At 34.0% G+C, this 16,345-nt stretch overlaps 1 protein-coding gene across 1 annotated transcript; it reads right to left on the bottom strand.

Annotated features, from left to right (window-relative positions):
- Nucleotides 1-11,333: 11,333 nt before the first annotated feature.
- Nucleotides 11,334-14,814, bottom strand: LOC127132065 (conserved oligomeric Golgi complex subunit 4). The gene is made up of 2 exons (XM_051060935.1): nucleotides 13,005-14,814; nucleotides 11,334-12,089 (listed from the first exon to the last, which is right to left on the bottom strand). The coding sequence occupies exons 1-2, from the start codon at nucleotides 14,622-14,624 to the stop codon at nucleotides 11,460-11,462; spliced, it is 2,250 nt and encodes a 749-aa protein (XP_050916892.1). The 5' UTR covers nucleotides 14,625-14,814; the 3' UTR covers nucleotides 11,334-11,459.
- Between the last annotated feature and the right edge of the window lie 1,531 nt (nucleotides 14,815-16,345).

The raw sequence follows: 16,345 nt of genomic DNA, 5'->3' as shown, positions 1-16,345 counted from the left end.
CTTTCGTCAGAACATCTGTCAACTGTTTCTGAGTGCTGCAGTGTACAACTTCTAACACTCCCCTCTGAACTTGATGTCTCAGAAAATGATACTTGGTCTCAATGTGCTTGCTTCTCCCATGCAACACTGGGTTTCTGGCAAGATTGATTGCAGACTTGTTGTCAATCATCAGCTTCAGAGGTTTGTTTACTTTAATCTTCAGATCCTGCAATAAATCCAGAATCCACACAGCTTGGCATGTAGTAACAGCACCTGCAATGTATTCAGCTTCACAAGTTGACAACGCCACAACAGGTTGCTTCTTGGAACACCAAGAAATGGGACCTCCCAGAAGTTTGAATAAGTACCCAAACGTACTTCTTCTGTCAACTTTGTCTCCACACCAATCAGAATCTGAATAACTCAGAAGTTCTGACTCATCCTTTCTTCCCGAAGGAAATAATACTCCATACCTCAGAGTTCCCTTGATATACCTCAGAATCCTGACAGCAGCTTGGTAATGGGATCACTTAGGTTTACTCATGAACCTACTAACCATCCCAACTGAATAGCAAATATCAGGTTTGGTATTGCACAAATACCTCAGAGAACCAACCAACTGTTTGAAGGTTGTAGCGTCCACATCCTTTTCCATCAGAGTCAGAATCCAGTTTCTGATTTGTATCAGAAGGTGTGACAGCAATCTTACAATTCTTCAGTTCAAATCTCTTCAGAAGTTCTAATTCATACTTGAGCTGATGCAAAATAATACCTTTCTCAGAGTATCTGAACTCCATCCCTAGAAAGTATGTCATTTTGCCTAGATCAGTCATTTCAAATTCATTCATCAGAACTTTCTTGAACTTGGCTATCTCATGTTCAGAACTTCCAGTCAGCAGTATATCATCAACATGTAAACATACCAGAGTCATATTTCCTTCAGAAGTATGCTGAACATAGACACCGTACTCCATCTCACATTTCTGAAAGCCTTGCTTCTTGAAAAATGAATCAATCTTCTGATTCCAAGTTTTGGGCGCTTGTTTCAATCCATATAGAGCTTTGTATAATCTGTACACCATCCCTTCCTGATTCTTTTTCACAAATCCAGGAGGTTGTGACACGTAAACTTCTTCTTCTAATGAACCGTTCAGAAATGCAGATTTTACATCTAAATGCATCAGAGGCCAATTCCTGTTAGCAGCTATTGCAATCACCATTCTGATTGTTTCGTGTCTTGCTACAGGTGCAAAAGCTTCAGAGTAATCCAGCCCAGGTTTTTGTAGAAATCCTCTGGCTACCAACCTTGCTTTGTGTTTGCCAATTGAACCATCTGGCTTTAACTTCTGCTTGAAAACCCATCTGACGCTGATGGCTTTCTTGTCTTTTGGAAGTTATGTCAGCTTCCAAGTCTTGTTTCTCTCTATAGCATCAAGTTCTTCTTTCATGGCCTTCAGCCAGAGCTTCTGCTTAAGAGCCTCTTCTGTACTTATGGGTTCAGAGTCTACTAACATGGCACACTGAATAACTTCTCCTTCAGAGTCTACTTCAGTGTCTTGCAGCATGTCAAATTCTACATATCTTCTGGGGATGTTTCTGATTCTTTGTGGTCTCTGAACTTGTTCAGAGTCTTGAGCTTCAGAGTTTCTAGCTTCAGATGGTTGACTTTCTCCAGAGCTTTGACCATCTTCAGGGGCTGGCATATTTCCAGAGTCTGAATTGCCATCAAAATCTGGATTACCATCAGAGTCTGGGTCATCAGAGTCTGGATCATCAGAGTCACCTTTATCTTCTGAGTCTTCTCCAGAGTCAGAATCACTATTAGAATCAGAATCAACGTCAGAGTTTACTCCAACTTCAGAAATTCTTAACTCTGACCTTTCTTCAGAAGTTCTAACATCAGAATCAGATTGAGACTTATCCCAATTCCAAAATTCTGATTCCTTCACAATCACATCTCTGCTGAATTCAATTTTGTTGGTTTCTGGACAATAGAGCTTGTATGCACCTGTACTGTGGTACCCTATCAGAATCATCACTTTGCTTCTATCATCCAACTTCTGTCTTCTGGCTTCTGGAACATGTTTATAACAAACAGAACCAAACACCTTCAGATGACTAACACTTTGCTTATCTCCAGTCCACTTCTGTATTGGAACTATTTCCTTCAACTTCTTCGTAGGACATCGGTTGAGTACATACGTTGCAGTGGCAACAACTTCTTCCCAGAGCTTCTGAGGAAGTTTCTTCTCCTTTAGCATGCTTCTCACCATATCAAGCAAAGTGCGGTTTCTCCTTTCAGCAAGACCATTGTGTTGAGGGGTATAAGGAGCAGTAACCTCATGCTCAATTCCATTCTCCTCACAGAACTTCTGGAACTCTTTGGAGTTATACTCACCTCCACCGTCAGTTCTAAGAATCTTCAACTTCTGACCACTCTGATTCTCAGCCTTCATTCTGAACTTCTTGAATTCATCAAACACCTCGTGTTTAAACTTAATAAGGGATACCCATGTCATTCTTGTGAATTCATCAACAAATAACACAAAGTATTTATTCCCTCCAATCGATGCTACTGGAAATGGACCACACACATCAGAATGTGCAACTCCCAAGGCATGTTTTGCTCTTGGAGCAGTTTCTGACGCAAATGGCAATAGTGGTTGTTTTCCTTCCATGCAAACTTTGCATGACTTTTCAGGCTTCTTAATTGCAGGAATTCCATGTACCAACTTCTTTGAATTCAGATGTTTTAAGCTTCTGAAATTCAAATGACCAAATCTTTTGTGCCACAACTCACTCTCCTTCTCAGCACTTGTTGCACTAAGACATTCTGAGTCTGTAATTCTGACATTCACCTTGAATGTTCTATTCCTTCCCTGTTCTGACTCCATAATCAACTTCTGGTTGCAGTCATACAACTTCAGAAGATTGTCCTTCATGGTAACTGAAAAACCTTTCTCAATTAATTGTCCCACACTCATCAGATTGCTTCTGATGCCAGGTACATACCACACGTTCTGAATCAATGCTGTTTTCCCATTGTTCAGAATCACTCTGACATTTCCCATACCTTCTGCATTAAGATATTTGTCATCAGCACATCTGATCTTTGTCCTCTTTTCAGAGTCAAAGTCAACCAACCATTTCTTGTTTCCAGTAAGATAATTTGAACAGCCAGTGTCCATATACCACCAGTCTATCAGATCCATGTCATCAGATTCAGAGGCCATCAATAGCACAGATTCGTCATCAGAACTTCTGGCTATATTTGCTTCTTCTGATTTTCTCTCCTTGTTTGACCAACAGTCTCTAGCAAAGTGACCAAACTTCTTACAACAGTAACATTGGATCTTCTTCTTGTCATACTTCTCTTTTCCCTTCCGAGCATTCTTTTGTCTATCAGAGGTTGAGCTTTCTGACTTCTGACCACCATCAGATCTTCTCCTGGCTTCTGACTGCTTCTGATACCTCCTGTCAGAAGTTGCTTTCAGAGCCTGCTGCTCTACTTCTCTTTCAGAAGTTCTCTCAGTCAAACGCAACTCTTGCGCTTCTAGACTGCTCTGCAGCTCTTCAATTCTCATGGTGCTCAAATCTTTGGAATGTTCTATTGCTACCACAATGTAATCAAATTGACAGGTAAGGGATCTCAATACCTTCTCCATGATTGTTTCTTCAGAAAGAGTTTCTCCACACACTTTCATCTCATTAGTGATCAGAATCACTCTGGAGATGTATTCAGAAACTTTCTCATTATTCTTCATGTTGAGATTCTCATATTGCTTTCTCAAGGACTGAAGCTTCACCTTCTTCACTGATGCGTCACCACCATAATATCTAACCAGTGTGTCCCATGCAACCTTTGCTGTCGTTGAATCTGCAATCTTCTCAAACACATTTACATCAACACATTGATGAATGAAGAACAATGCTTTCTGATCCTTCTTCCTTACTTCCTTCTGCATGTTTTTCTGCTCATCCGTCGCATCTGCTGCTACCGGAACATAACCATCAGTGACAAGATCTAGAACATCTTGAGCACCGAACAGTACACGCATTTGGATCATCCAACGATTCCAGTTTTTACCGTTAAATACTGGAAGTTTGGTGTTCATGTTGCCGTTTCCGTTCATCTTTCTACCTTGCACAGTACACTCAGATTTCTCACAGTGTTTCCCAACCCACAGAATTAAAATTCTGATCAGATTTTGTTCAAGATTCAACACGAATCTAAGAATCAAAATCAAACACACAAGACCTCACGTTCACTCGTGTTTCCCGTGTTTCCGAATGAATCCGAACCGGGGATCTAGATACCAATTGTTGGTGCAAAGGTAGAATAAATGATGAACGTAAATATTCTATTAAGAGAATGAAGGCTACAAAACATGATAAAAGTTACAATGATTGCCACCCTATTTATAAGCTAAAACTAGGGTTGCTAGAATAGGATAAAATACTAAAATACCCTCTAACAAACTTAGGGGCTAAGAAAATAGTACAACTAATAAATATGAATTACTTCTAATATTTGAGGCTTCTTTAAAGCATAAAATGATTGATTTATGCTACTAATGAACAACTCTATTCTATTTTATTGCAATGGTGGGACATTGTCTTAACATTTCTTTGAATTTCTCAGAAGCATAAAAAAAGTGATTCACCCCTTATTTAAATGATGTGATCTCGAAGTATTTAATTAATCTTTAATCCATTTTCAAATACCGGTAACTTCACTATTAGAAATTAGCAGCAACAATGACTAAATAAACCTTATTACAGTGTATAACTATATTTGTAAATTACAGTGTTATGAATTGGCTTAATAAACCTCATATAGATTATTTTAACACATCAAGAAAGAAGAACCCTAAAAATCTCAAAAACACAAATCAAGCAATCACTTTAATTTGTTACTTTTTATAAAAGAAGAATGAATAAAGTTTTTTACCTGTTAGATGCCGGTCACTTTAATCTGTTCTGATTCTGGTTCCGGTAGCAAACCCATATGAGAAAGAAAGGAAAGGTAGGAGCTTTTTACCTTATCTGTATTTTAACCTAACTTTGAATGAAAAAGAAAAAATAAAAATTAATTTTAATTTAAAATAATGATGTTTTAGTAATTTAATATATATGAATTAAAAAAAAATAAAAAGTTCAGGGGTGGTCGTGGCCTTCCCACGTCCCCCCTCAGTTCCGCCACTTGGCGAAGTCAACCTCCACATACATGATTAGTAATGATGCCTTTTGTTTCAACAATGATTTAATTTATTATATTAAATGAATGAATAAAAATTTAAGATAACAACCCCGACAACGACACCATAAACTTGTTGTGGATCAAACGTGTGCAAGTATACACAATAAACTCAATAGCAAGTGATACGAAAAATATTGATCCCGTGAGGATTCTGTTTTAAATGTCTCATTAGTCATCCAAAATAATAAAGTTGCCCATGAGCTAAAACGATACTAAAATTGAGTAACATGTCACAAGTTTGCATACAGTAAAAAGTAATAGTAATAAGAAATGAGTTTGAGTCAGGTTTTACAAGATTGTTGGACAATGATCCATTCAATAATTTCATCTAATGTTTGTGATTTCGTGTGGTGTCATGTCATATGTAGACAAGGCTAAACCTTATAGTGAACAATATGAAAATATGCAATGGTTCATTAAGATTAGAGCCCTTACTACAAGTAAAATTTCCTATCTGACCATTTCTTATTTTATTAGAAATTTCAACATTGTAACAATCCGTTGACTTTTTCTTCGTTAGAATCTTCTTCTTCGGATTCTGAGTCATCCCATGTAGCCATTAGCCCCTTCTTGCCTTTAGAAAAATTCTTCTTAGGCCTTCTGTCCTTTTTCAGTTTAGGACAATCATTTTTATAGTGGTCTGACTCCTTGCACTCAAAATAGATAACTTCTTTTCCAGAACCTTGCTTATTTGTGCAAATGAAGAATCAAAACGACCAGCAACCCTTCTGACTCCTATGAACTTTCCTTGACCACTTTTCTTGTGCTTCTAGAGTCTGTTGACTCTCTTTGAAATTAGAGACAATTCATCATCATCTTCTGAGTCTTCATCAGATCCTTCTGATTCTTCCTCAGCTTGATAAGCTCTTATCTTCTCAGGCTTAGACTTTAGAGCAACAAATTTACCTCGCTTTTGAGGTTCATCTTTCTCGAGCTCAATCTCGCGGCTTCTTAAAGAACTAACAAGTTCTTCAAGGCTTATACTGTTTGGATCCGTTTCCAGCTTCAAAGCAGTTATCATAGGTCTCCATTTTTCAAGAAGACTTCTGATAATCTTCTTGAAATGGTCAGCTGTAGAGTATCCTTTATCCAAAACTTTTAGTCATGCAACAAGCATTTAAAACCTTGAGAACATACTCTCCACCGTTCCATCATCTTCCATTTTAAATGCCTCGTACTCAGGATCGGCCCAATCATATCGGAGGCCCCGTTCTAATTTTAAAAATGGGTTCCAAATTTTTTTAAAAATACAATTATAATAATAAAAATACATATATCAAAAATACAATTATGTAATAATTAAAAATAAATTTAATTATAATTATTTTGAGTTTTGATCAATATTGATTTTTGTATGTATTGAGTTTTTATCATAACATTTCTTTCAATTATTGAGTTTTTTAATAATATATTTTTTTTTATTAATATTTATGAAAAAAATCAAAATTTTAAAATTTGGGGCCCTGTGCTGCAGCACATGCTGCACTTGCATAGGACCGGCCCTGCTCGTACTTCGGGATTAAGGTCAAGACCTTTGTCTCCTTTACTTGAGTATTCCCCTCATGAGTCATCCTCAGAGAGTCAAAATGGATTTGGCATAATCTCTGTTTGTTATCTTCTCATACTCAGTATAAGAGATATCATTTAGCAATATAGTTCTGGTTTTATGATGATTTTTGAAATCTTTCTTCTATTTATCAGTCATAACACTTCTTGCTATATTGTTTCCTTCAGCATTAACTGGATGAACGTAGCCATCGACTATAAGATCCCATAGATCAACATCGTAATCAAGAAAGAAGCTTTCTATTATATCTTTCCAATAATCAAATTTCTCACTATCAAAGATTGGTTGTTTTGCACTGTAGTGATCTCTTTCATTATTGTTAACAACTGTCATTGTTTCTCACACAAATTGGATCGGTACTGAACACGATGAAGTGTTGATAAAACTTTTATCACAATCAGAGTCGGAGGTCTGATGCCAATTGAAGGTGTGAAAAACAAGAAATGGGGGTTTGAATTAGATGTTGCAAAAAGAAAATCTTTTTACCAACTAAAGAACACCACAAACAAGTTAACGAAAATGAGATAAAAACACAAGTATTTTTATCCTATTTCGCTTGAAACTCAAAGCTACTCCAGTCCACCCGCCAATGTGATTTTTCCTTATACACAAGGACTTAATCCACTATAATCAACATATTATAATAATCACAAAGAATAACCTTCTTTGTCTTCTCAAGGATCCAACTATACCCTAGTCTCCTTAAGGACTCACAAAGAATAACCTTCTTAAGGAATCAAACAAACAATTTGAATAATATTTTATGTGTTATAAGTTGTTTCTATATAAACAGATTTTACACAAATAATAAACAAACACTTAAAGAAAATTTGTGTACAAAAAAATGATAGTTTTTCACAAAGAAACAGACTTGTCAAAATGTTGTATCACCGATATTTTTTCAAGTCTCCAAGTCTCACTTATATAGCATAAGAAAAAGACTGTTGGATGGTAAAATGGGAAAAGCCCATAGAGTGGTTGTCCACTGTTGGATAGTGAAAGGAGTGATACTGCGTACTGTCATTCGCCCACAAAATTAGTGGCAGACGTGATGTATAGTATTATCCTTGTCCACGAAATCAGGTAGTGGAAATGATATTTGATTTGTACTATGTACTATTTGATCACGTTCCCATTTGATCTTATCTTCAAGTTTATTAGCTTCTGATGAAAGTTGTTGAAGCATAAAATGAAGAAATATGAAGCTGGATTCAAAAACTTTAGAAGTTTTGGTCATAACCTTGGCAATGTCAGTAGTCTGGCTTGAGATCTTCAGAATCTTCAGAGTCTTCAGAATCTATGAAATGAAGAAATATAAAGCTGGATTAAAAAACTTTAGAATTTTTGGTCAAAACCTTGAACCTCAATCGTCTGGCTTGAGATCTTTAGAATTTTCAGCTACGTAACACAACTTCAGAAGCTTTCCATTCTTCAGAAGCTTTGGTGATCAGAGTCACATCCAGAATCACGAACTGAGAGAACGTTGCAGCAGCAACATAACATTTCCTCAGAAACTTCTCAGGAGTGAATCAGCACAGAACCAAAAAGATCATTGCAGCAGCTTGAATATCTTTCATAACTTCTAATAACTGACGCATAAACGGACTTGGAACTCATTGTTCAGAAATTGATGACGTTGCACATCATATACTCAGAATCAAAACTACTTGTTAAAGCTACATAATAACAAATCATTTGGGATCCAAAAAATTTCTCACGCAAATACAATATTGTTATCATCAAAACTTAAGATATAGATGCAGAATCAAATTTTATTCTAGCAATTTATAATATTATTATATTGTTTAATTAATTTTTTAATTTTTTAAATTTATTATATTATTTTATTATCAGATTAATAACAAATAAATTTAATGAGAATTGTAAATTAGTGTAATTATAGAATATATAACTCACTTCTCTTTGATCAAATTAAACATCAAAGAGATTTACGATGCAGGTAATCCTAATAGTTTTTTTAAAGGTTACATGTCTGGTTCTTAAAATTTGACCAAATATCTTTTTTATATAATTTTAATATTATTTAGTTATTATAACATAATTATAAATATTAATAAATTGAATTAATAAATTGAATTTTGAATTAAGGAATCAAAACTTAAGAAAAATGAAAACAGAAGGATAAAAATTATAATTAAGATAAAAGGTCAGAAATTCATTAGTTTATTGGTCTGACAAATGAATCGGTCAAGTTACACAATTTTCACCGGGTCAATTATAGTTATGATTCGATAATCTTATCAGACCACTATATCCTCCGATTCACAATCTAATCGATCTCGGCGACCACCAGAATAATCCGAATTTTAAAACACTGATTAAAATAAATATTATAATAAATTAAAATATTTTTTATAATTTTCTCAAAATAAAAATACAATTTTTTATTTGACCATATGATAGTATATTTCATAAAATTAAACAATGGTTATTTTTATTTGACCATATGACTGTATATTATCACCATATGTGAAGGTTGAATTTGATGTTACACGTTTATCGAAATCAGAAATTATGTTTTTGAAACATGATTTTCCAAGTAATGGACTGCATCTAATAACCAATGTTTGGTTTGATGAACTGTCATATGTGCTTCTTAGTCATGTGTCAATCTTAATGTAGGGTACACAATTTGGAAAATAACTAACAAGAGTGTATCCATCACATGGTCAACACTTGAACTATAGTGTATATACAAGAAGTAACTCGACCTGACCCAAGTATTAGAGGCTGAAATTTTTACTCGATATAGAACCTACTCTTATATTATATTTTTTTTATTAAAATACTCTCACATAAATAATTTATCAAAAATTAAAAAAATTAACTATTACAAAGACTTCTCATATAAAAATATAAAAGTTAAAAATACTAAAAATATCACCGAAATTCTTTTCCAAAGTCTAAAAAATAAAAAAAATTAATGTTTAAAATTAACTATCGAAACTCTTTTCCAAAGTCTTCCGATATATAAGAAAGTTAATGTTAAAAATTTACTACCGAATTTTTTTTTGTAAAATCTTTCGATACACAAAATAAAAGTTAAGATATAATTTAAAATGACTATCAAAATTTATTTTACAAAATCTTTCGATACTCAAAATAAAAGTTAAATAAAAAAACTAACTATCGCTTTTGCAAAGTCTTTTAATATATAAAATAAAGGTTAAAAAATATTTCAAAAAATTAACTACAAGAACTTCTTTACAAAGTCTTCGGTACACAAAATAAAAATTAAAAAATATTTAAAAATTAACTATCGAAATTGTTATGCAAGCAAAATAAAAGTTAAAAAATATTTAAAAATTAACTATCAAAATTAATGTTAAAAACTGACTATTGAAACTCTTATGCATAGTCTTCTAATATACAAAATAAAAATAAAAAAATATTAAGAAATTAATTATCTAAACTTTTTTTCAAAGTCTTCCAAAATATAAAATAAAATAAAAATTAAAAAATATTTTTAAAAAATAGATTAATTAAAAATATACAAGAGCAAAATTAATATTTTTTTATAAAATATAGGAATATATTAACAAAATAGGGTATGAGATAAAATTTTCTTAGTTCAGCAACAAAATTTTCATGATAAATAAGAAATCCACTTAGATTGGTGTTAAATCTTTAGTGTTCCGCTAACATTGTTTTTACCACTGAAATGCAACAATTCCAATGCACAATCATCATAGAGTTCACACAATCAAGTCTATCTAAACTAAGAATTCAGTAATGTTGATATCAATCTGTGATAAGGACGAATATACTTGAGAATATTTGATTGAATCAACTGAAAATTCAAAGGAATTAACCAAACACTAGATTTAGATCAAGTTTTCAATTTAATTTATATACACCCATCAGTATAAAGGTTTCTTCAAAATGTGAGCCAATCATTTTAGGAATACACTGATCAGCTACCTATTAGCTTGTTTAGGAAGACTAACTTAAGTCAATACTCCCCTAGGCTTGTTTTACTGATACATTCTGTTGTTAGAAGCTGTTATAACAACTAGTATTAGTTAGTATTAGTTAGTTATGTTAGTTACACTCCTAGCTCTATATAATGCCTAATTGTAAAGCAAATAATGTCAATAAAACATTAGCATGTAGCATGAATAATGTGTTTAACACGTCTTATGTCAATCCTTTTAATCTCAATCTTAGGTTTGAAATGCATCCTGTTTTCTCATATCTCTTTGACTGAGAATGTAACTCCAATAGTGAAAATGACAATACCTTAACAGCGATACCTGTTGTAACTGGTAGTTTAGAGAGGCCGCCAGTGGTTCAGAACATAGGGAGACCACCTTAAGAGCCACCTCATTAAAATCAATTTTCATTGATTTGAAACATCACCTCAGTCACAAAAGTGCATCAGAAAATGGCAAGTAGGTAATGAGGAACAATGACTGTTTCACACAAGATGGTCCATGCATAAACTAAGACTATCTTGGGTGGTAAATCTGATTACACTAGTGGCTTTATTTGTTCTTAAAGCTAGTATAATGCAAATATCATCACAAAACTGTGATGCCAAAAACTAAAATTAATAACAATAAGAATGAAGATGTGATACATATTAAGAAGAAAATTGAAAGAAGAAAATGTGAAGAGATCATATAGACTATATTACAACTTCAAAGCAGCTATTGCTTCTGGTTTAAAATCAACTCGTAGACCCAATACACGCCTAACCTCGGCTGGAGTTAATCTCCAGGTCATAGGTCCAGAGTTCTCACCCCAGAAATCTAGAATCTCAGAGACCTTTTCTAAATTTAGAATTGTTGCCATTTGAGTAACACGTGCAAACTTGTCTCTAACAGTCCTCTGTGTCATGATGCTGAAATGACTAACTAGAGCTCGAGCATCTCTGTCAAGCTGAAGACCACCAAGCTGACTAAATCGTTTTTGCATCATAATGACTTCAAGCCTTTTCACCATGAAGTCAATAACCAAATGAACAAAAGTATCATAATTGTTAGCAGTCATTAGTGGCTGTAGCCAAGCCACATTTGTCTCCACGGCATGGAGAAGTCTCTGAACCCATGGGTCATTCACCTCATTATCTGCATACTCAGCCTCCGAAAGCTCATAGCTGATTGTTCCTACACTGTCTAATAGTGGCCGTATCCGTGGTGCAACGGTTGCTACAAGTTGTTCTATGCCAGAATTCAAAGCTTGCTTAAAAGCATTGCTGCTATCTCCCAACTCAGACAAACAAGATTTAACCTTTTCTCGATCAGCTAGTGCAGGAAACACCTGTATGAAGTAATTCAGCCAGTTAATGCGGGTATGTTAGAAGAACGTATATTAAGTAGGTAAATCAAGCCTCTACCAAAAAATATGACCTATAGTTTATGACTTCATAAAAGAGAAAATTCTGTTTAAATTGAGAAACAATTTTCAAAAAAAATGCAATTCGGCTCCACCTACAAACCTCATACCAATTAAAGTGAGCAATTGTGGAAGCTTAAGCTAATGACAAAAAAATTGCAGTTAGTTTGCAAATTTATACTCCCTCCGTTCCTTTTTAACTGTCATTTTTTGACTTTTTACACATACCAATAAAGTTAATCATTATTGTTACTTTTTAAACAACAATTGTCATTTTACCTATCATACCCTTAATTTTTATTACATTCATTTTACTTTTTCTCTCTCCATAATAATTACCTATGGGTAATTTTGACAAAAGTGCATTTAATACTACATAGAACTTTACAAGTGACAATTAAAAAGAAACAAAAATTTATCAAAAAATTGACACTTATAAAGGAACAGAGGGAGTACCAGTTAAGATACACCCAAGGTTTAACAAAAAGTGATCCTTCCTGTATAGAATTGAAGATTATAACAGTCTCTATTGGTACTACACAAACACTGTCCTTTCTTTACTAAATAGACACAGAGTTAAAAAATTTACTGTAATCAGAGGTCTTTTTGAGGTCATCACCAATATTTTGAAAATTGACACTAAACAATATGCTATGAGCATTAAACAGGAAGTATTCAGTTCTCAAAGTGAAATCATCAACAATCCCATTTCCAAAGCAAATTTTGATGGCATTCCTACAGTTAACTATCTACAAATTTATGTAAATAATATCAGCCATTAATTGATACAAATTTCACTGTCAAGTATATATAACTAGAAATGAAAAATATACCACCTACCTCAGCACACTGTTCTTCAATTTCATGTTTCAACTTGAGAACATATTCACTACTAACATCCATGTTATTCAAAGCCGTTGCAATATCTGTGCCAGTCTTTTGCACACCAACACCGCCAAAGAACAACTTTGCACCAAGGTTTGGCTCTCTAATTTTCTGTTGTAATGCTTCATGATATTCATTGCTTAGCAAACTACTAGCACCGCTCAATACGGCAACAACAGAACTGATATTGGTAGTGGATATAGCCCTTCGCAAGCAACTCTGCAAGACATAGAACACATCATCCACCATAGAAGTGGTTAGGCTATCAGGGTCATGTTCATCAATCATTATAGCCTTCCTAACATTCTCAACCATGAAAAATCCCTCAAGAATGACGTAAAACCCAGTCAAATCCTGCGCAACTTTGCTGAAGCTACCACTCCTAAAAGCCTTGGTAGCACGAGGGAGCAATTCGGGGTCAACAGAAGTGAGGCCTTTGATTTTCGAAATCATAAATTCAGTATAATCCTCACCGAGCTGCATAAGCGATAGAATCTCTTCCAAGTACAACTCAACCTCTCTTGGATCAGGTCCCTCGGAAACTCCTCCAACAGCAAGCAAATTGTTGTTGCGCGCATTTATTTCAGACGATAACTGAGCCAATTTCCTATACTCCATGTACTTGTTCAATATAACCGAACCCCTCGAATCACATTCCTCCTGAAGCTCACAGATTGCATACACAACACCATCCTCACCACATAAACCACTCAAAATCTCACTGTTCTCTTCAATAGCCAACACAATATCCTTAAACAAAGACGTTAAACAACCAACAAAATTCACATTCCTTTGTTCATTGGACATCAACATAGACATAGACTCCACCAATTGCTCAAACTCCATCCTGGATCTCATCCCAATCACTTTCTTCAAATACCCAACATACACCTGCAAACCCTCCTCCTCAAGACCAAGCGGAGTATAAAGACGAACAAACCTAAGAATAACAGGATGATCCCTCTGATCCACCGCCGCGGAAAGCTTCTTCCGAACAATCCCCTCAAGCTGTTTCTTCACATCAAGCAAACGCTCCCTCTGGATCTGAATCTGATCAGAACCAGAATCCTTAAACTGCGAATCAATCTGAAGAAAAGTCTGAACATACCTAGCAGCAGACTCATAATCCTCACTCTCCAACGCACGAAGAACACCGTCAAGACAATTACCACGCTCAACAATAGCATCAATCCGATGGAGCGTGGATCTAACGCGCGACTGCGCTAGATCAAGCTCCCGAACCTTTAAACTAACCTGATCGGCGAGATGAGAAGTTGACGTAACATTTGAAAGCATGTAATCGGAATCCGATTTAACGATTTCGAGAACATCGGAGGAGCGTTGAAGCTGTATGAGGTGTCGATCGAGATCGGTCCGCTGTGATAAGAGATCGTCGAGTTGCATATCGAGAGATCGCTGGTGAGCGATGCATTCGTGGAGGAGACGCGTCATTGCTCCGACGTCGGTGAGAGTCCGGACGTATTCGACCGCCTCTGATTTGCCGAAATCGATTGACCATTTGTTTTCTTCGTCGGGTGCGGGGGTGTGAGTGTGGGGAGTTGGTGTGGAACCCATTTTTGAATCCAGTGGCAATGTGTTTGTTGATTATGCAATGCAGTTACAGGGATAGTGGTTGTTGGATGAATTCAACGTTAATGGTAGTGATGCTTGCTGCTGCTGGTGTGTTGGGATTGGGAGAAGAAGAAGAAGAAATAAAACTAAAAAATAAATGGATAAATAAATCATTAAACTTTTCTTTTTATTTATAAATTTTGTACTACTAAATTAAATTAATCAAACATTCATTTGAAATCCAGAGAAAATACTACATATAAAGGATTAAATTAATTGACTAAACACAAATTCAATGATAAAATAAAATAAGTATATCAACTTTAAATTTTGATTTAAAGATGTAATTCATTTAAGTAATATATTTTTATTATTTTACTTTATTGAAATTGATTATTATAATATATAAAATATTTAATTTAAATTTAATCTCTTAAATCTCAATAACATAAAAAAAATCATAGTTTAAATATATTTTTAGTCTCGTACTTTGATATTTTTTAACTTTTAGTCGTTCTATTTTAAAAATTAATTATTTTATCTTTGAATTTTGCATCACTTTGAATTTATATGACCCCTTCACTTTTTATATGTAGGTAGTTTCATTGATGATTTGGTAAGGTCATATTTTTTAATTAAATTGATTGATTAAATTATTGAAAAGAGATTTATAAATATCATTTGAATGAGATTTATAATCATAGTGTAATGATCCTAAACATCATAAATTCTATGAATTGATTAACTATTGTCGTAAGGTATGCTAAGTGTTGTCAAGTTAGATAATACTTGATGTTCAAGGATGTATCTGATCATATAATAATGAGATAATAAAAGAAATCAAGAGAAAGGTCTTTTAAATCCATCCTTTAATGAATATCACAACTCAAAGTGTATCTGATCATATAATAATGAGATAATAAAAGAAATCAAGAGAAAGGTCTTAAATTCATCCTTTAATGAATATCACAACTCAAAGTGTTTGTAATATATTTCTCAATCCAATAGATTTCTCTCCAAAAGTACTCAACATTTAACTTTGAATCCTAAAAGTTTCCTCCTTTGTTATAACAAGATTAGCCACAAAGAATAGATATGAAAACTTTTATTTGGTTAAGATTTTGAGGACATCCGCTTCACACATTTCCTACATTCCTCATGCATGACTCCAATGGATTTTCACATGCTTACACATGAATACGCCCACCTCATTGATGAAGCAGTAGCGAAATCCAAGAAAAACGCTCTTCCACCGACTCCCACATGAGGCAAAAAATAAAATAAAAAATTCTTCATTGTATGTATTGTAATGAGAAATATTTTAAGGTCTATATAATAGTGATCAAAAATATTTGGATTTCAATCCTTAAGATTATTAATATTATTCTTACAAAAATGAATTTGCTCAACCCAAATCCCATTACTAATCTAAGATTGCCTCATGAAATTAGATAAATTATTACGAGTAATCCAAAGAATTTAGGAAGTTAAAAGGGTGTGGGAACTTGGTCCCTAAAAGAATAATCAAAGATAACATGATGATCAGACTTAAACTTAAGAAGATAAAATAAGATATCATCAAAAAGGACAGACACAAATATATAAAATCCACCACATTACTAAGTAAATAGGTTGCCTTAAAAACCAATATAAATCAAACCAAGTTGTAAAGCAATTTATACAATTCGAGATAAAAAGAATTTTGCACAAATAATAACTTCATT

Source organism: Lathyrus oleraceus, chromosome 3, assembly GCF_024323335.1.
Source record: "Lathyrus oleraceus cultivar Zhongwan6 chromosome 3, CAAS_Psat_ZW6_1.0, whole genome shotgun sequence".
Classification (NCBI taxonomy): domain Eukaryota; kingdom Viridiplantae; phylum Streptophyta; class Magnoliopsida; order Fabales; family Fabaceae; genus Lathyrus; species Lathyrus oleraceus.
This window is presented reverse-complemented; position numbering and strand designations above follow the sequence as displayed.